Source organism: Leptonychotes weddellii, chromosome 9 (assembly GCF_054177405.1).
Source record: "Leptonychotes weddellii isolate Sample4059 chromosome 9, ASM5417740v2, whole genome shotgun sequence".
Taxonomy (NCBI): Eukaryota; Metazoa; Chordata; class Mammalia; order Carnivora; family Phocidae; genus Leptonychotes; species Leptonychotes weddellii.
Window position 1 is genome coordinate 87,908,292 of NC_138377.1, and position 21,992 is coordinate 87,930,283.

At 36.3% G+C, this 21,992-nt stretch overlaps 1 protein-coding gene and 1 long non-coding RNA gene across 5 annotated transcripts in view; one reads left to right on the forward strand and one right to left on the reverse strand.

Annotated features, from left to right (window-relative positions):
- Nucleotides 1–21,992, forward strand: part of LOC102749095 (uncharacterized) — a 476,674-nt gene that overhangs the window by 280,336 nt on the left and 174,346 nt on the right. The window lies entirely within an intron of this gene.
- The window catches only part of ADAM10 (ADAM metallopeptidase domain 10), a 136,343-nt gene that overhangs the window by 51,606 nt on the left and 62,745 nt on the right, over nt 1–21,992 (reverse strand). For all 4 annotated transcript variants that reach the window (XM_031031060.2, XM_081831165.1, XM_081831166.1 and 1 more), the window contains one exon: nt 9,171–9,271. In XM_031031060.2, the coding sequence (XP_030886920.1) occupies nt 9,171–9,271 (101 nt within the window). The remainder of the gene's footprint in view (nt 1–9,170; nt 9,272–21,992) is intronic.

Genomic DNA, 21,992 nt, shown 5'->3' on the forward strand with positions numbered 1-21,992 from the left:
GGGCGCCTGGGTGGCTCAGTTGGTTAAGCGACTGCCTTCAGCTCAGGTCATGATCCTGGAGTCCCGGGATCGAGTCCCGCATCGGGCTCCCTGCTCGGCGGGGAGTCTGCTTCTCCCTCTCCCGCTCCCCCGTCTTGTGCTCTTTCTCTCTCTCACTCTCTCTCTCAAATAAATAAATAAAATCTTTAAAAAAAAAAAATCTCCCAACAAACAAGAGTCCAGGACCGGATGGTTTCCCAGGGGAATTCTACCAAACATGTAAAGAAGAATTAATACCTATTCTTCTGAAGCTGTTTCAAAACATAGAAATGGAAGGAAAATTTCCAAACTCTTTCTATGAGGCCAGCACCACCTTGATCCCCAAACAAGACAAAGACCCCACCAAAAAGGAGAATTACAGACCAATATCCCTGATGAACATGGATGCAAAAATTCTCACCAAAATACTAGCCAACAGGATCCAACAGCACATTAAAAGGATTATTCACCACGACTAAGTGGGATTTATCCCTGGGCTGCGAGGGTGGTTCAACATCCGCAAATCAATCAACGTAATACACTACATTAATAAAAGAAAGGACAAGAACTGTATGATCCTCTCAACAGATGTAGGAAAAGCATATGATGAAGTACAGCATCCTTTCTTGATTAAAACTCTTCACAGTGTAGGGTCAGAGGGAACATACTTCAACATCATAAAAGCCATATATGAAAAGCCAACAGTGAATATCATTCTCATTGGGGAAAAACTAAGAGCTTTCCCCTTAAGGTCAGGAACATGGCAGGGATGTCCACTATCATCACTGTTGTTCAACATAGTACTAGAAGTCCTAGCCTCAGCAATCAGACAACAAAAGAAATAAAAGGCATTCAAATCCGCAAAGAAGTCAAACTCTCACTCTTTGCAAATGACATGATACTTCATGTGGAAAACCCTAAAATTGCTAAAACTTATACAGGAATTCAGCAACATGGCAGGAAATAAAATCAATGCACAAAAACCAATTGCATTTCTATACACCAACAACAAGACAGAAGAAAGAGAAATTAAGGAGTCGATTCCATTTACAATTGCACCAAAAACCCTAAGATACCTAGGAATAAACCTAACCAAAGAAGCAAAGGATCTGTACTCAGAAAACTATAGAACACTCATGAAAGAAACAGAGGAAGACACAAAGAAATGGAAAAATGTTCCATGCTCATGGATTGGAAAAACAAATATTGTTAAAAGGTCTATGCTACCTAGGGCACTCTATACATTCAATGCAATCCCTATCAAAATACCATCAACTTGGGGTGCCTGGGTAGCTCAGTCAGTTAAGCATCTGCCTTTGGCTCAGGTCATGACCCCAAGGTCCTGGGATAGAGCCCCACCTTGGGCTCCCTGCTCAGCGGGGAGTCTGCTTCTCCCTCTTCCTCTGCTGCTCCCCCTCCTTGTGCTCTCTCACTTGCACTCTCTCTCTCAAATAAATAAATAAAATCTTTAAAAAAAATACCATCAACTTTTTTCACGGAGCTAGAACAAATAATCCCAAAACTCGTATGGAACCAGAAAAGACCCCAAATAGCCAAAGGAATGCTGAAAAAGAAAACCAAAGCTGGTGGCATCACAATTCCAGACTTCAAGCTCTATTACAAAGCTTGTAATCATCAAGACAGTATGGTACTGGCACAAAAACAGACACATAGATCAATGGAACAGAATAGAGAGCCCAGAAATGGACCCTCAAGTCTATGGTCAACTAATCTTCAACAAAGCAGGAAAGAATATCCAAAGGAAAAAAGGTTCTTCAACAAATGGTGCTGGGAAAATTGGACAGCCACATGCCAAAGAATGAAACTGGACCATTTCCTTACACCACACACAAAAATAGACTCAAAATGGATGAAAGACCTAAATGTGAGACAAGAATCCCATCAAAATGCTAGAGAACACAGGCAGCAACCTCTGTCACCTTGGCCGCAGCAACTTCTTGCTAGACAGGTCTCCAAAGGCAAGGGAAACAAAAGGCAAAAATGAACTATTGGGACTTCATCAAGATAAAAAGCTTTTGCATAGTAAAGGAAACAGTCAACAAAACCGAAAGACAACCAACAGATTGGGAGAAGGTATTTGCAAATGTCTTATCAGATAAAGGGCTAGTATCCAAAATCTATAAAAAACTTATCAAACTCAACACCCAAAGAACAAATAATCCAATCAATAAATGGGCAGAAGACAAGAAGAGACATTTCTCCAAAGAAGACATACGAATGGCCAACAGACACATAAATAATTGCTCAACATCACTTGGCATCAGGGAAATACAAATCAAAAGCACAATGAGATACCACCTCACGCCAGTCAGAATGGCTAAAATTAACAAGTCAGGAAACAACAGGTGTTGGTGAGAATGCAGAGAAAGGGGAACCCTCTTAACACTGCCGGTGGGAATGCAAGCTGGTACAGCCACTCTGGAAAACAGTATGGAGGCTCCTCAAAAAGTTGAAAATAGAGCTACCCTACAACCCAGCAATTGCACTACTGGGTATTTACCCCAACGATTATAGCAGCAATGTCCACAATAGCCAAACTATAGAAAGAGTCAAGATGTCCACTGACATCTGAATGGATAAAGAAGATGTGATATACAATGGTGTATATATATGTATGTGTGTGTGTATATAATGGTGTATATATATATATATGTATGTGTGCGTATACATATACACATACGTATATATGCATACACACACGTGCGTGCAATGGGATACTACTCAGCCATCAAAAAAATAAAATCTTGCCATTTGCAATGATGTGGACGGAACTAGAGTGTATTATGTGAAACAAAATAAGTCAATCAGAGAAAGGCAATTATCATATTATCTCCCTCATATGTGGAATTTAAGAACCAAAATGGAGGATCATAGGGGAAGAGAGGAAAAAATCAAACAAGATGAAATCAGAGAGGGAGACAAACCATAAGACACTCTTAATCATAGGAAACAAACTGAAGGTTGCTGGAGGGGAGGGGGTGGGGGAATGGGGTAACTGGGTGATGGACATTAAGGAGGGCATGTGATGTAATGAACACTGGTATTATATAAGACTGATGAATCACTGACCTCTACCTCTGAAACTAACAATACATTATATGTTAATTAATTGACTTTAAATCTAAAAAAAAATTTTTTAAACTACATTTCTTTTAGACAGATTTGGTCTTGCTTTAATCACTCTTACCATCTCAGCTTTTTAAATTAATGTGGGTAGTCCATTTACATTTAATGTAATCATCAGCATGGTTAGATTTAAACTTATTTTATTTATTTTCTATTTATCCTATATGTTCTTTGTTCCTTTTTTTTTTCTCCTACCTTCTTTTGGATTAATTGAGTATTTTAAACTCCAGTTGATCCTTGAACAACCCAGGGATTAGGGATGCCAACCTCTCACACAGTTGAAAATCTGCATATAAACTTTGACTTCCCAAAAATTTAAATACTAATAGTCTGCTGTTGACTGGAAGCCTTACTGAAAAAAAATAACTAGTTAACATATATTTTGCATACAATATATATTATATACTTTATTCATATATAAAGTAAGCTAGTAAGAGAAAATACATTTATAGTGCTATAATTAATGTACTGTACAGTATCTACTGAAAAAAAAACCACATATAAGAGGACCTGTGCAGTTCAAATCCATGTTTTCAAGGGTCAACTGCACATTTGATTTCCTTTATTGACCTGTTAACTATATCTCCTTGATTTTCTTTCAGTGGTAACTCCAGGGCAGGGGACATCACTGTAAACATCTTCTTAAAAGGACGATAGTAAATACTTAGACTTTTGGGCCACACTGTCTCTGTTACAACTACTCAACTCTACCAATGTAGCGCAAAGGCAGCCACAGACATGCACCTGTGAATGACTGTGGTTGCATTCCAATAAAACTTTATTTACAAAAACAAGCAGCTGGTCCACGGGCTGTAGGTTGCTGAGCTCTGCACTAAGGTTTCCAATACCCAACTTTTTAATAGCAGAGTCTACCTGCCAAAATTATACCACTTCTTGTATAGTGTAAGAGACAACAATATACTGCCACTTTCCCTATCTTTCGTGCCATTACCATAAATTTTGATTCTTCGTATATTATAGACACATTTTACATTAATATTGTAATTATCTCTTAAAGAAAATATTTAAATGATAAAAATGTCCTTTATATTCTACCTATGTATTTACTATCTTTTTAAAGATTTATTTATTTTTGAAAGAGAGGGCATGCATGTGAAGGGGGGAAGTGGGGAAGACAGATGGAGAGAGAGTCACAAGCAGACTCCACACAGAGCATGGAGGCCGATGCAGGGCTCGATCCCACAACCCTGAGATCCCCACCTGAGCCAAAACCAAGAATCAAAGGCTTAACCGACTGCGCCACCCAGGCGCCCCTATGTATTTACTATTTTATGCTCTTCACTTTTTGGAAAAATCTACATTTCCATCTGGTATCCTTTTCTACCTGAAAAACATCCTTTAACATTTCTTGCAATGTAAATCTCCTAGAGGCAAATTCTCCCAGCTTTGTCTAAAAACGATCTTTAATTTGCGCTCATATTTTAATATTATCTTCACAGAATAAAGAATCCTAGTTTGACAGTTTTTCTTTCAACACTTTACAGATGTCATTCCATGTATGTCTTCAGTTTGCAATGTGTGATGGGGAGGCAACAGTTTTTCTTATTATTTGTTCCCTGTATGTAAACATGTCTTCCTTTCTATGGCTGTTGTTTTTTTTTTAAAGGATTTTATTTTTAAGTAATCTCTACCCCCAATGTGGGAATTGAACTCAACCCTGAAATCAAGAGTCACATGCTCCACTGACTGAGCCAGCCAGGCAACCCTCTTATTTCTAGTGATTTCCAGTAATTTGATTTTAATGTGTCCTGGTATGATTTTGTGTTTATCCTGCCTTAGTTTCACTGAGCTTCTTAGGCTTTTTTTCGTATCTTAAAATTCTGGAAATATTAATTTTTCAAATCTTTGTTCTACATTCCCTCCTCCTTGGACTCCCAATTATTTTCTCTCTGTGCTTAGATTTGGGTTATTTCTATTGTTTTATTGTCCTTTATTCATGTTTTCTTATGTTAGCTTCTGCAATAACTAATTTGCTCTTAAGTCCATCCATCAAATTTTTCAATTCAGAAAATGTACTTTTCACAGTTAAGTTACATTTGGTTATTATAATTTTTATTCTCTGTTTTCATGTTTTTCTTTTTTTTTTTTTTTTTTTTTTTAAAGATTTTATTTATTTATTTGAGAGAGAGAGAGAATGAGAGACAGAGAGCATGAGAGGGAGGAGGGTCAGAGGGAGAAGCAGACTCCCTGCCGAGCAGGGAGCCCGATGCGGGACTCGATCCTGGGACTCCAGGATCATGACCTGAGCCGAAGGCAGTCGCTTAACCAACTGAGCCACCCAGGCGCCCTGTTTTCATGTTTTTCTGTAATTCTTTGAACATACTAATAATAGTTGCTTTAAAGTCCTTGCGTGCTAATGCCTGTAATTTCTGGTTCTGTTTCTATCTGGGTGTTTTCTTCTCCTGACTATAGATTACATTTTTCATCTTTTTGTCATCTAGTAATGTTTTTTGAATGCTAGACGTTATGAATGTTTACATTGTTAAGTATCTGCATTCTTTGTCCTCCTTTAACAAATATTATTGAGCTTTATTCTGACAGGGAACTAATTTACTTAAAAATCACTTTGATCTTTTTCAAGCTTGATTTTTCAGCTCAATAAAGGCAGGTTTGAAGTAGTCTTTAGATGAGGTCAACCTACTCCTACCATGGCTTAGGATCTCTACCAAGTGTAATTTCTTACAGTTGTTCAATTTATATACTTTTTTCAATATATATACTTTGTCCTTCCTGGTAATTGTCTAATACAACCCTCACCCTCTGCACACACAGGTTAGTTTACAGCTAAGACTCAGGGTAACCCCTGTCCAAATATCTGGAGCTTTTTCCCAGTGTAGTCCTCTCTTCTCAGGTACTCTGTCCTAAGACCAGATACCTCAGCCTTCCTAAACTTTGACCTGTCTTCAACTCAGCAGAATTGCTATGTACTTCTCACTCTTCTCAAGATCCCCTTCCCCTGTGCCATACCTAAAATTTTGCCTCCAGTCAAAAAAATCAGGGAAATCACAGAGAGACTTATTTCCACCCTCTTGGGGATCTCAGTCCTTCACTGCCTACTGTCCAATGTTTTGAAAATAACTGTTTCAAATATTTTGTTCAGTTCAGTCTTCATATATTTAGAGGAGGTCTAGTTGGATTACCAGTTACTCCATCACAGCTAGAAGGAAAATCTCCACCTACTTTTTCCACTAAGCATTTCACATTTTTCATTTTAGACATTTAATACTTTAATATACCTGGAGTTTTGTTTTGTTTTAAATATAATATAAGATGGAGACCTAACTTCATTTTTTTCCAAATGGACATTTTTTTCTGGCTCCAATTATTCAATGATCTCTACTTTTCCTCACTGATTTGAGCTTCTACCTCTACTATATAACAAAGTTTCACACATGTATCGGTCTTTTTCTGAGTGCTCAATTTCATTCCTCTGGTCAACTTGTTCATCCTATGCTAATATCATACTCTCAATTATTATAAGTTTCAATATCTTCCAGGGTAAATCCCTCTTTCCTGCTCACCATCTTTAGGGTGGGCCCTACTTCTTCTTAGCCTTTACGTTTCTGTGTAACATTTTCAACCCACCATTATGCTGTGAATAACCATGTTGTAATTTATATTGGAATTGCAGTGAACCTACAAATCAATATGGGGAAAACTGATGTTTTTATGGTATTAGGTATTATTTTCCACAACTATGGTATATCTCTCCATTTATTTAAAATCAATCTTCTTTAACTTTTCTTCTGAAGTTTTATAATTTTCCTTATACAGGCTTGTAATTTCTTGTTACAATGATTCTTCAAATCATGATATTCTTGATACTATTATTAATGATGTCCTCTTTTTCTGGTAGTCTGCTGATATAAAAAAATGCAACCTACTTTTGTATATGAATGTTTCATCTAGCCACTGCTAAACTCTCTTATATTTAGTATTCTGTAGTCTTGTCCTCTTTATCCACATTACCAATACCTTAGTACAAGCCACTATTCTTTTTTTTTTTTTTTTAAGATTTTATTTATTTATTTGACAGAGAGAGAGACAGCGAGAGAGGGAATACAAGCAGGGGGCAGTGGGAGAGGGAGAAGCAGGCTTTCCACTGAGCAGGGAGCCTGATGTGGGGCTCGATCCCAAATGACCTGAGCCGAAGGCAGACACTTAACAACTGGGCCACCCAGGCGCCCACAAGCCACTATTCTCAATTGAGTAACTGAAACACTTCAAATTAGTTTCCCAGTCTCTAGTTTTGTACCCTTCCCTGGAATTAAAAATTCTTCACTGGTCTTGCTATCTCTCTGTTCCTCCTGTCTTCCTAGCTCTTCACAGTCAACCTAACTTCTGCTTATTCTTTTAATTTCTAATTATTGCCCTCAAATACTTCATAGGCTAGATTAACTACTCCTCATTTGTGTACAGTATCACCCCATGCTTAATCCTCTTCTATCTCTTACCACTCTCAATTGTTTCTCTGTGTCACCAATTAAACTACAACTGACCCTTCAACAAACCCTTCCTTCATGGGTCTGAACTGTGTGAGTCCACTAATATGCAATTTTTTCCATACATAAACTACCATACTGTAAATGTATTTTCTCTTCCTTATAATTTTCTTAATAACACTTTTTTATCTAGCTTACTTTATTATAAGAATACAGTATATAATACATATATAAAATATGTTAACTAACTGTTCATTAACTGTTCATAACAGTCGTACTGAATGGATACAATAAGGTATCCAATCAACAGGAGGCTATCAGTAGTTAAGTTTTTGGGAAGTTAAAAGTTATATGCAGATTTCAACTGCACAAAGGTCAGCACCATGTTGTTCAAGGGTCAAGTGTTATTAATTTTTTGAGAACAAGCTTTCATGTTCATCTCCACATACTCCCAGAACCTACCAGTCTCTGACATATGGCAGAAGACTGACACATAATTATTCAACAAGTACAAGAATAAAATCTCACTTGTACTTGAAAGATGCACCTGAAATGGAATTATTTGTGCCATTTTGCAGATCAAGAAATACACATACCTGCATTTGTAACTCAAGAAACTCAAGCAACATTACTCCATCTTACTACTTTTAGAAAAGATGCCAAAATACATAATGTTATACCATAAAAATAATTTTTTAATTTTAAATGTATTTTGAATTAACTATTTTTTTAAGATTTTATTTATTTTTTGACAGAGAGAGAGAGAGACAGCGAGAGAGGGAACACAAGTGGGGGGAGTGGGAGAGGGATAAGCAGGCTTCCCGCTGAGCAGGGAGCCCGATGTGGGACTTGATCCCAGGACCCTGAGATCATGACCCAAGCCAAAGGCAGACGCTTAACGACTGAGCCACCCAGGCGCCCTTTGAATTAACTATTTTTAAAAAGGTCAAAAAAAGAGTAAAAAAACAATAGTCAAATGGTGAAAAAACTTAATATATGAAAAGCAGAGTTGGAGCCCCACACTGGACATAGAAATTACTTTAAAAATCAATTAATTAGACAAATAAACAAATTTATGTGTGTGTGTGTGTGTGTGTGTGTATCAAAAGCCTTGTGATTTTTATTATAGTGCCTAACCATCTCAGTTTGCTTAGGAACACATGATTTTTAGTGTTAAACTAGAGAAGTCCCAGGCAAACCAGGGGAATTTGGTCGCTCTAATTTTCATACTAATACAAATACTTACATTTATACAAAACACATGTTCAGACTAAATTTTTCATAACTTGACAACAAAACATGTAAGACAGAGTATATTTTGGACATGTAACTTAATGTTTTTTGAGTCACACATTCCAATCTCAGCACCATGTCTTTATTATAGGCAAGTTACCTAGCCTTTTGAACATTAAAAAATATAAATTATTTCTCCACAGTGGTATAAATCTTTCTAGAAATTCTAGAATATACATTTTTAATGCAGAAACACATGCCCAGGTTCATTTCCATTTCTTAAATGCAAGCTAGTATTAAAATCCTTACCTGTGTTACTTCCTCTACACCAGTCATCTGGTACTTCCTCATCCTTTCAAATACTGAATGATCTGCACAGCCCCCCTGTGGACCATATTTATGGGGATAGTCTAAAACACAAAGAAGTAAGGTCATTACTATCATATGTCTAGAGATGACTAAGTATCTTATAAATGAAAAATTAACCGTCACAATTAACGAAAGCCATAGATGCTTACTGAGCATCCTCATTTTAAAAGCTGGCAGGTTCGTAAGTTCTCCCTCAATAAAACATCACTGGTCTCTAGATTTTTGTCATAAAGATGATTTGTGAATTCTAAAAAAAGGACAATAATCATTCTTCATTCTAGGTTTAACTTTCCCAACCTTTCCTGCTTCGGATATATAAAGTATGTTAATACTGCAATTTACTTCATTTCATCATTTATAACTTTCCCTCCAAACACATTAAATTTCCTATGCTGCAAATGTACAACCCAAGCTGAACTACAATTAGACTAATATAATATTCTACATAGCTTGAATTCCTTCAATGAATACCAACTGGCTTCAAGGAAAAGTGACCCAGAAACATGCTCCATGGCACAGTAAAAGCAGAGTGAGTTTAAATTTCTTCAAAATGTAATTCAATTGAGTGCTTTATAAGCCAATAACTATTTTATCATCATTTGTTTTCCCTTTATAATTAAGCAGTGATTAATTTATCTGTAACTGAATTGGTTCTATTTCTAGATAGCTGTTCCATTTTAGCTTAGTCATTTAAAAGCTTCTTCCACTCTCTCAAATTTCATACTTCTCCCTTGCTAGGGTTCTTATTCATGAACATATTTTATAATATAATCAAGTTACCATAATTAAGAGAACTGTCAAGATAAAATACCAAGACATGGGTGAGAGGAGAAGCACTGCAAAATCCTTAAGTAGCTTAAGATATAGTAAAAGAATTATAATTAGAAACACTGCAGGGCGCCTGGGTGGCTCAGATGGTTAAGCGTCTGCCTTCGGCTCAGGTCATGATCCCAGGGTCCTGGGATCCAGTCCCACATCGGGCTCCCTGCTCCTTGGGAGCCTGCTTCTCTCTCTGCCTCTCTCTCTCTCTGTCTCTCATGAATAAATAAATAAAATCTTTAAAAAAAAAAAAAAAAGAAACACTGCAGGTAGTTTCTTAAGAAAATCTAGAACCTAAAGTGGATACTAGTGACCTATTTCTTTGGAAATGCTAATTACATAGTACAACACCAATTTAATCTAGCAGTTAAGAGGGAGGGGTTATGGGACAACCTACATTTACTGATATTAACAGTTCTGACTTAAACTTTAGTTTTTTATCAGAGGTCAAGACTGCAAAAACTGTAAAATTCCAATCAATAAATGTGAAATGATACACTTAAAATGTTACCACATTATAACTCCACATGTATAAAGTGATTTAGGTAAGGATCATTAATGGGTATTAAAACCATAAGGTGAAAGATATGAGGTAACAAGATATTCAGAGTCTCTGAAAGTATCACTCCATAGATTATTTATTAATTATAAAGGACACCAGTACCTTCACACTAAAGATATAGTAATTCTCACTTCATTTACCAAGCAATCAAGCTAAGCACGACCAGTAGCAGAAAAATATGTGCCTCTGATGTGATGCAGTAAGGAATGCCCAGCTTTCCCTATACAATATTGACCAAATATGTTCACTGAATCTAATCATGAATAAACAATCAGACACAGACACAACAAAATGCAGAATATCCTGTAAGTCACTGACCTAGACAAGTAAAAAAATGGCAATGTCATTTAAAGAAAAAAAAAAACAGAAAAAGTTGATAACTAAGGGTAGGGGAGCCTGGTAATTAAGACACTAAAAGAGACAATAAACAAATGCAAAAAAGGCTTTCTTAGGACTACTGGAGAAATTTTATTACAGACTGGATAGTAAATGATATTACTGAATTAATTTTTTTAGGGGTGAAACACTACTATAGCTATTTATGAAAATGTACATATTCAGGGGCGCCTGGGTGGCTCAGTCATTGGGCGTCTGCCTTCGGCTCAGGTCATGATCCTGTGGTCCTGAGATCGAGCCCCACATAGGGCTCCCTTGCTCGACGGGAGGCCTGCTTCTTCCTCTCCCTCTCCCCCTGCTTGTGTTCCCTCTCTCACTGTGTCTCTCTCTGTCAAATAAATAAATAAAATCTTTAAAAAAAGAAAATGTACATATTCTTAGGGAGTGTGTGTTTTAGGGGATGTGTTTAGCAATGAAGTTTCATGATGTCTATAACCTATTTTCAACTAGTTCCCCAAAAAGTGTTGGAGGGGTGCAAAAAAAAAATTTTTTTAATGGCAGATCTGGGAGAAGGATATTATGTGTTTATTGCACAATTCTTTTAACTTTTTTTAAGTTTAAAATTTTTCAAAATAAAATTAGGACTAAAAGACTGCAATGTTGGTAGAACAAATGATTTCAAAGTGGCACTGAAGTGCCAAATGAGAAAAAACCTAATATGTATATTATTTTAGCATTTCAAAGGTTGACTTTGAGAAAGTAAAACCATAACACCATCCAACATGTATCTAGTAAGAATCTGCCACAAAGGCTGAAAAGTTTTCCAATGTAATATGCCCAGATTTTCAATTCTCACCTTCTAGAAGATTTGGGGTTATAATCACCACAATACCTTCCTCTGATAATATAATTTTAACCTGAAAATCTAGCTTGCCTGAACCACCAGGTGAAGATGTTCCTCCATGCCAAGAACACTCATTTTAATAAACAAAGAAAAAATATACAGTCATATTCATATGCAAGTTTATACACATACTTAAGTACCTTTTTTAGTTAACAGAATTTAGATCCCTTGGAACTTTGCTACTTATTTTAATTGTTGTTATAAAGCCATGTTCACAGTTTGATATCATTTATACATCCATAATTTTGTACTATTTTATTTTACCCCTGTACTAGGATAGTCCAGACTCCAGTAGTTAAGAATGTGGACTGATTCTCTGGCTTGTTTTCCCTTAACTCATGGCTAAGAAAATGGCTTATCTATTTAAGATAACAATGTATATGAGGAGGAATCCTTCTGCTGACCCTGGCAGCAACTAGGCAGGTAAGTAAAAAATACACTCAGATTACTGATACATAAAATATTTTGCCATATAAAAATGGATGAAACTAATTTATATATTTTCAAAAGTTTAGTTTCTGTTCCAATGTGATAAGCAACTAACTTACTATTCAATTAATATGTTATGTTCTTATTTTTCCACTAACAGGTCAGTTTATGGTGCCTTAATTTAGATTTGTTTATTAAGTCGGTATTTAAGATAATAAGAATCTATTTTACCACTTACCTTAGGCCAATTTAAGTTCAGTGAAATAAATGCATATTTACCATTTGATGAAATTCTTATAGTTGAATTAGACATCTCCCAATACACACACAAAAAAGAGCTATTTTGACCCCTGAGACTAATATAACACTGTATGTTAACTATATGGGAATTAAAATTAAAACTTTAAAAAAAAGAACTATTTCAAACTACAGTTCTGATTTTATCATGACATTTCCTAAAACCAACTTAATAACCCCCAAACTCAAACTGCTATCTCCCACACAGAGACATTAACACAGACACACAAGCATGGACACCGATGACACCACTCCCAAATAAAAAACTATTTAACTTACTAGCCTTTTAAAGGACAAGCCCTGTGATTAAATCATTACAATCAATTTTTAGATGAACTTTCCCTAAACATCTACCATACCTGGTCTCCTCATCCCACACACCTCACCACTACCGAAAAGAAAGAACGAAAGAAAGAATAATGGGGGCAGAGGGAATAATTTGTTTACCAAAATACATAAATGTCCCCAAAACCCTTCATATCAGTTTATCACTTAGCCAATAAAAAAAAGTTTTTAACTATTCAAAAATTTTATTTGAAAAAAACAATTTTTCTCTTGGCATAGTTGGGTAGGCATTGACCAACAGGTCCTCATTATCCTGCATACAAAGCTACACTGGATTTCCCAGCTCCCTTCCAAGTTAGGTGTGATATATAACCAAGCTCAAGTTGAAGGAACATGAGCAGTAGGGAAGTGCACGAGACAGGATCCTCCATGCTCTTTTCCCCTTCCGAATGGCTGGTGGGAGACAACCTGGGAACAGCATGAAATAAAGTACCCTGGATTCCTGAATTACTTATTGAAGAAAAGCTGCCTGATGAGGAATACTCACCTTAAACTGTTAGATAGTGAGAAATGAGCTTTTAGTGCATTTTGTCACTGAATTTGGGGGCTTTTTGGTACTGCAGTTAGCACTGCCTTAATAGATGGTGAAAATGTTCGTCAAAGAGAGAAAAACTCATTTTGTATCTGCTCTCCAATGGCATTTGGCAAATTTTTCCAATCATAGACAGTGCCAAAATAATCTTAGACTAGCATATCAGAAATTCTTTAGCAGTATTAGTATTTATTATCATTTTCTGAATGTTTTCATTTATAACTAGTTTTCACTCATCCCCATAGAACTTTTGCCAAAAAATGAGACATACAGTTAAGCTGAAGACTCATGGACACGATAATTCCACTTTTAGCTAAAGATAGAAACTCATAAACTCTATAACACCCAGGTAAAATATTTCACATGCTTAGAGAAATGTTATCACTGTTCGAACAGTTTAAGAAGACTTATTCAATGCAAGATTTTCAGTTTTAAAAAGTAAAAAGAGCTGTGAAGCTTGTTAGCAATGTGGTTGTAAGTCCACCACATAACAAATATGTCAAAATAACATTTTTGCTTCAATACATAATTTAGTTCAATTATAATACTTCAATATATAAATCAGTTGATATCTTGATATTACTCAAATTTGAGAAAAACAAATATCATAATCTGACCATGACAGGAATTAGGATACACCTCCATTCAAAACATACTAAGAGGGGCACCCGGGTGGCTCAGTTGGTTGGACATCTGACTTTGCCTCAGGTCGTGATCTTGGGGTCCTGGAATCGAGCTCTGAGTCCAGCTCCCTGTTCAGCAGAGTCTGCTATTCCCTCTCCTCCTGTCCCTCCCCCCCGCTCATGCTCATTTTCTCTAATAAATAAATAAAATCTTTAAAAAAAAAAAACATACTAAGAAATACATTTTGAATCTGTTTCTACACAGGCACAAAAGAGCTACTACAAAGTATTTCTGGAAGTGAGAATTTTATACTTCCAAACACTTGAACCAGTAAACATGCATAGCATTTAAATGAGTATCTTACTGAATTCAGGAACAAAACAAAAATACCCCTGTCTTAAACAACTGTAACATCATTCTCTGTAGTATGATGATAACGGAAGCCAAAGAAGAATATACATGTCTGATTTATACATATTCAGCAGTCCTTATTATATAATAATTCAATAAAATATAAATACTTTCCAGTTATTAGTAATACTAGACACACTGACACTGTTGTCATCAATATATTGGCATTGATACTGAACATTTGAACATTAAGATTAGGGTACTCAAACAAGTACTGCTCAATGGGTATCTCACCTACATTATATAATATATAAAGCTAATATAGTTATAGACATAAACATATATTTGTTGACATTGTATATGTAGCAGATATTAGAATGGATTTCTAGAAGTCAAACAAATACTAGTATAATAGCACACCACCTATAGGCTAACAGCAGCGGTTGAAAGGAAGCTAGCAGAAACTTAAGAACAGAACCACCACCTTGAAGGCCATCATTCCCCAGGGGGATAAAGCGGCCTAAAATAAGATTGCTCTGCCCCATCGCACCTCCAATAAGTTGCATTTGGCTGGAACCAAGAGAATACTGACATTTCAGAAAACCACCTCCTCTGGTCCATCATCAGAGGTCAAGAGACTCCTGCCGTATTGCTCAACTTCATCAGGAGAACTCCAGCAAGAATCAAGGGGGGAACCCAAGAACTCTTCCTATTGCTGGGAAAACATTCCCCGCCCCTCACATCACTAAACACTCATAACCATTTACCACTTTCTGCCTTAGGACCATCAGGACTATTCTCATTGTGACTTAGCTTTTATAGTCATGCAACTACTCTAACTCATTATAGGCATTTGCTGCCTCCAGGTCACTTCTTCCCTTTATTTCCTTATTTTTAGCTCCTATCTCTCTGACATCACCCCAATATAATTCTTAGTGATTCCAACAATAATATCGATGATTCTTCCAGTACACTTACACCACCTTTTCTCCAATGATCTTCTCCTACATCAAGTTCTCACTTAATAGTCATTCTTTTGAACCTGTCATGACTAACAACCAAAACCCATTAATAATCTCAATTTGCACATCCTACTTTCTTTCCACCAATTATCTTTTCTGAAAATTCCCTCCAACATTCCTGCAACACCAAGACCTTTCAATCTACCGATGTTACCACCTTGTTCACTATCATTGGATATTCTCTTCCTTCTGTTTATTCAGCTGAAATCCAATAGTCAATTATTACCATAATTACTTCACTGTATTGCTTAAAACTTCCTTGCCCCCCAATCCCACCTCTCACCCAAATCCTCTTTAAAATGAACCTTCCACCTGCACCCGTGCAACTGAATGGGCCCAGAGAAAACCAGTAACTATGACTATTGTCACTCAAAAATAATCACCTGTAACCTCTAGCATTCCTTTATGCTACCTGGCAATGGCACTGTATGTGCAGAGTTCGCTCTCGATCCAATCTGCCCAGTTAACTACAGGCACTCCTTGCTTTGCCACAATAGAGGCAGCAGTACAAGTGCCAGCTGAAACTATGCAAAGTGATCTTAATATCAATGGGGAAAATTACAATTGTTCCCAACCTTTAAAAATGTTAAATACAGAAAATACTAATACCCTCTTATTAAACATACTAAAACTCTAATTATTACTTATAAATGTATAGGGGAATGAAAAATAATAAAACTATTATTTACTACACCATGCTTTAAAATATTAGAAGAATTAGAATATCTAAAAAGAAAAATGTAGTGTTTTATCTCTTTATAAATTATATTTTATATATCATAAACTAGACATTCTTTTTGACAGTTTAAGATAAAAAAGACATTTCCAAAGCAACAAAACAGTATTTATATATGCTTCAAATTCTGTTAGCACAAAACTATCCCAACAGAAAAAAAAAGGAATCAAGTGTAAAATTTTTCCTATATACTTTCAAAACTTCTAAAAGACCCTATTTACCCTGATCAACACATTAACGATGAAAATGGACAATGACATTTTCCCTCTAAAATTACCGACAATATAATCCCCATTTCTAGAAAAAGCCTTTGTTCAACTAATGAATAAGCCCTCATTGTGATGCTAAATCATAGGATGCACTGTAGTTCCCCTGAAAAGGCCAAACAGCATATTCTTTCACAAAGAATGAATCATTGGTGTAGAATATTCAGCCTATTTAAAACACAGATTGGCTTTAAATCTATTGCCTTTCTTCCAGTTCTTTTGCATGCCAACCTCTTGCTTTTGTTTTGCTGTAGGAGGGGGCAAGTATAAATAATACATATATTGTGATACCACCTCAAGCAGGAAATAGTTCTAGTTAACTCTCAATCATCCAGTCCAGGAAGAAGGAAATATTTACCATTCAGATTCTCTGTCCAATGTAGAACTGGTGCATAAAACCCCCACTTCTCACTACATACTAACTAGTGTAGACCTCGCATCCCCTTGCATCCTCACTATTCCCAGTAAGGCTTCCCCCACCTCTCTGTGACTGGCAGGTTAGAAATCTGACTGCAAAATCCAAGGCCTTGGCTATGAGATGTCAAAATTTGGTGTAATCTCTCCAATAACATGCTATGAATCACCAAATCCAATGAAATAATCTAACTTTTATTATCTTAACTGAATTTAAATAGACTGACTTCACAGACAATGAACAAAAAGTTGTTAATATCTGGAGGGTAGGTGGGTAGGGTCCTTGCCCACAAAAATGTTGTTTATTTCCCCAAAGTTGTCAAAAATCAACAAGGATTCACTGAAGAAGAGTAAAAGGAAAAGGTGGGTTTTTTGCTTTTTTTTGTTTTTCTTTTGTTTTTTTAGGATAGAGGATGAGTTTGGAGGAATAAAAGAATGGCTAAGGCAAACCCCAAATGTCCTTCCCTCTTCGAACTCCAGGAGATAGGAGTCCCTTTCTCCCGAACACCCTGTCCCCATTCCCCACATCCAGTCTCTGTTTGGGGAGGGTGTGGAGAGCATGGGAAGAGAAGCATAGTATGATTGTCCCTGGGAAGGAGAGGAAGCTGAAGGTGGTCCCCCTTTCCACCTGTACTCACAACACTGATCTCCCAGGAAAGAAAGATAGGAAGCTGGGTCAGGCATGTCCTTTCCCACCCCTGGTTTTTAAGAAGAAAGGGTTAGTGTTGGGGGGCCAAGTAGATCATGGGCATCAGGTCAACAGGAGCAATGTTGCTCCATTATTCCGATCAATTATAAACAGAATCACTAGACTCTAAGATGCATTAGGATAAGAACCTCTGTGTCCACAGTATTTGAAAGTGTCTTACACAAATTATGCACTCAAATGATACTAATAAATTAATCATGTCAACTACACTCAAATTTTAAAATAATTAATCAATCATTAAACCTGTAAAACTTACAGCTGAAACTTGTAATGAAAACTTACACTGATTTAATATGACCATTATTTCCATTTATTCAATCTGGGACTCTACCCCTATACACAGAAAATGGGTGAGTCCAGGGCAAAGAAGATGCCAGTTCCTTTCCTTTCTGAAATTCCTGAGCTGTTGCAGCTAAAAACAAATATTACTGCAGCCAGAGTTACAGCTACCTTTCTTCTGTCTTCAGAGATTTTTATTCTTATTTCTAACAGCCAAAAGTCAACCCTATGTTCAAGGTTCAAGTCAAATGCCATCTCCCCTAAGAAGTCTTCCTAAGTATCCCTAAGGCTCCTTCAGTTTGTACTACCCTCAGTGCTTTGATGACATTTCAGTTAAGCATTTATCACATTCTGACTAGATTACTGACTGAAGATTCCCTTGATGGATTTCTTTTTTAAGTCTTAATCCTTCCTGTACATACACAAATCAACAAACACTTGTTGAATTTAATTTTTCAGTCAGCAGTTGGTTTCCATTCCTCTTCAAAGGTCATCCATTAATCAAAGACCTATAAACTGCTGACTACAATATCCTCCTATTCGCCTTCATTCCACCTGCAATAAGTAGGAACTGTCTGCAACTTAAAAACTGTTTCTACATGAAAGTGTATTCTAAATCTCTAACTACTTTACAGATTCACTATAACATAGACCTTGTTCAAAATTAGGGCAAGCATGCACATAAATTTCCTAATTGTATATCAATGTTATTCTTAATTGCATTAATTTATTTACAAAACAAGTAATGAGAGGAAAAAAACTATTAGTTACCAAACATCAGCAACACAAGAATAAACAGACACAGAGTACAGACCCTCAAAGAGCTTACAGTCTAGCTGGGGTATTAGACATATAAACAAGTATCCATTTAAATACTAATTCCCTAAGTGTTAAGTGTTGCTTCAATCATCCACAGTTAATAAACAGTTAAATATTGGTTGATTTTAATGTACTCAACCAGTCAACAGCTGTTTTCCTTCCATGCCTCTTCCCAGAGGTCAATCATATGGACCACTGACCTGTAAACTGCTGGATTCAAAACACAACGAGGACTCACCAATATATAAACGGCAGTAAAGAGAGGTACAGCCAGAAGTGAGGAGCCAGAAAGGCTTCTAGATTATTTCTGAACTGCGTTTTGAAGGATAAGTATTGGTTTGGGGGAGACAGAATCTATACACAATTCGCATAAGATGAATGTTCCTTCTGCTCTCTTGCTTCCATAAGGCTCATCTTAAATTTCCAAAATATCCCCTCTTTAGAGCTCAGGTATTAGACCAAGACAATAAAAGTCCTTAGTATTTGGTACATCTTTTTTTTTTTTTCAAAATATATCATATGTAAAATGATCTTTAATCAATCAATAATTGATGAGTTTATCAAAAGCTTTAGAGTTGCTTTATTTTTAATAACCCAAAACAGAAACAACCCAAGTGTCCATCAACAGGCAAATGCATAAAGATGTTATCCACACAATGAAATACTACATCAATAAAAAGGAATGCACTATTAATATACACAAACAATATGGATGAATCTCAAAAATATTGTGCTAAAGAAGCCAGATTTTTTTAAGACTACATAATACATAAGTGCATTTACATAAAATTCTACAAAATGCAAACAAGCCTGCAGTTTAGTACTTGAGGAAAGAAGGGTTGAGAAGAAGAGAAGGATTACACTGAGTAGGAGGAAGCCTTTTGGGGGCAATGGATACATACACTATATTGATTATGGTAACAGTTCTGCAGATGTGTCAAAAAATTACCAAATAGTATACTTCACATGAGCAGTTTTGAAGATAATGTATACCACAGCAATGTATATACTAAAAAAGGGGAAACAATCTAAATGTCCATTTAGTTGATGGGTTGGTAAATAATATATTCACCAATGAAACAAGAGAATATTATGCAACTATTTAAAAGAAAAATGTTAATGGTGGTAGACACACTTCTACTTCATCAACGGCCAAAAATATTTTATATAGTCGTTTGATAACCAGCGAAATCAGAAATATTTCCAACTCTAGAGGAAAAGTAGTTAGATATCATCCAATTTTAGAAGAGATAAGGGATATTCAAAATCTGGTCTAACACCCTCATATTATACATAGAAAATAAGACCTACTTACTTGCATTAAAAAAGTTAAGACTTTCCCATAAGGTCACGAAGCTATTCTAGTGCATCATCCCGATTTCCCTTCTAACTCCTTTCTCATATATACAGCATGCCTCAGTTCTCTGACACGTTACCTCTTGTGCTTTTTTTCCTACCATGTTTGCCACTAATTTGTTATGTTCTTGAGCAAATGAATTAAACCCTGAAGCCCTTTTAACTAGTTGATCTACAAGGTCACCTTTAAATCCATGATTATAAGACTCCCTAAGCTGCTGAAACCAGTTATATCCACATCAATGAATTCCTAGTGTAATGCCTGAATATAAACATATAAGATAGCAAGACTGCTTATGTAGATTATCTATCTGATCTCCAAATCAACCATGAACAAAGGACTAAGTGGTATTCTTAACTTGTAACTGTTCACGCTTCTATGTCCTAGGAGAAAGTACTTTTTACCAACTAAGTACAGAATTGAACAAGTATGAATTTTAAGCTGATAAATACATGTGGTTATCACCATCACATAAGAGTATCAAAGCACCTAGAGAAGTTACTGAACATTTTTTCTTTTCTTTTTTAAAGATTTTATTTGTTTATTTGACAGAGAGAGAGACAGTGAGAGGGGGAACACAAGCAGGGGGAGTGTGAGAGGTAGAAGCAGGCCTCCTACTGAGCAGGGAACCCGATGCGGGGCTTGATCCCAGGATTCTGGGATCATGACCTGAGCCGAAGGCAGACGCTTAACGACTGAGCCACCCAGGCGCCCAGAAGTTACTGAACATTTTCACTGCAAACTGTCTCTGTGTTCTGGTACTGCCTCAGAAGCCATATTCCCTAAGATTCTCTAGAACAGCAATATCATTTTCCATGGTGGCTTCATACACTTATGCCTACAGTTGCAAAAACAATTATTAAAAGAAGGGTAGCCAAATTCTCATCAGAACGCCTACCCTAAGTTGGTATACTTCACCTGTCATTTGCTTCTGCTGAGAATAAACATACAGGGATACTAAATTCACTCAAGCATATACACAGTGATCTAAACAATCACACAGTAGTTTAGTTGTGAAAGTAAATTATTGGCACTTAAGCAAAGTATATGAAAATAATAATATACATTAAAGGAATGTCCTTCCCCTATTAATTAGTTGCAAAGTAGAACATCCACTGCTAAATACAGTGAGGAGAGAATTTGGCTTAAAACAACAATAGATGCAAATGTGCCATTTTAGAAAGGCTTATAGATTTCAGAAGAGCCCCAGAAATCCTTGGCGCAATGTTAGAATTTACAGCTTTCTACCATAAGTGAAGCAGATGAGCACATACTTAAGAACACAAGATCCATTATCAAGTGACATAAGTTTTCTAAACCTTAATTTTCCTCATCTATAAAGCTGGGGACAAGGGGATACGATATGTGTGCCTATTACACTTTATAGTGTTATTATAAAGATTAAATGAAGTATGTAAGCAAAAAACTGTATAAAGTGACAGGACACATTAAACAGTAATAACTTTTCTTACTACTACCATAGTAGTACTTACTAGTACCATAACCTCAGGTATTCTACAAGGAAAGGTTAAAGAGCCAATTAAAAGTAAGTTATCTAAGACACATGAAAAAGTGCTCAACATTGCTCAGCATCAGGGAAACCCAAATCAAAACCTCAACGAGATACCACCTCACACCAGTCAGAATGGTTAAAATTAACAAGTCAGGAAACGAGAGATGTTGGCAAGGATGCAGAGAAAGGGGAACCCTCCTACACTGTTGGTGGGAATGCAAGCTGGTGCAGCCACTCTGGAAAACAGTATGGAGGTTCCTCAAAAAGTTGAAAATAGAGCTACCGTACGACCCAGCAATTGCACTACTGGGTATTTACTCCAAAGACAAAAATGTAGTGATCCGAAGGGGTACGTGCACCCCAGTATTTATAGCAGCAATGTCCACAATAGCCAAACTATGGAAAGAGCCAAGATGTCCATCAACAGATGAATGGATAAAGAAGATGT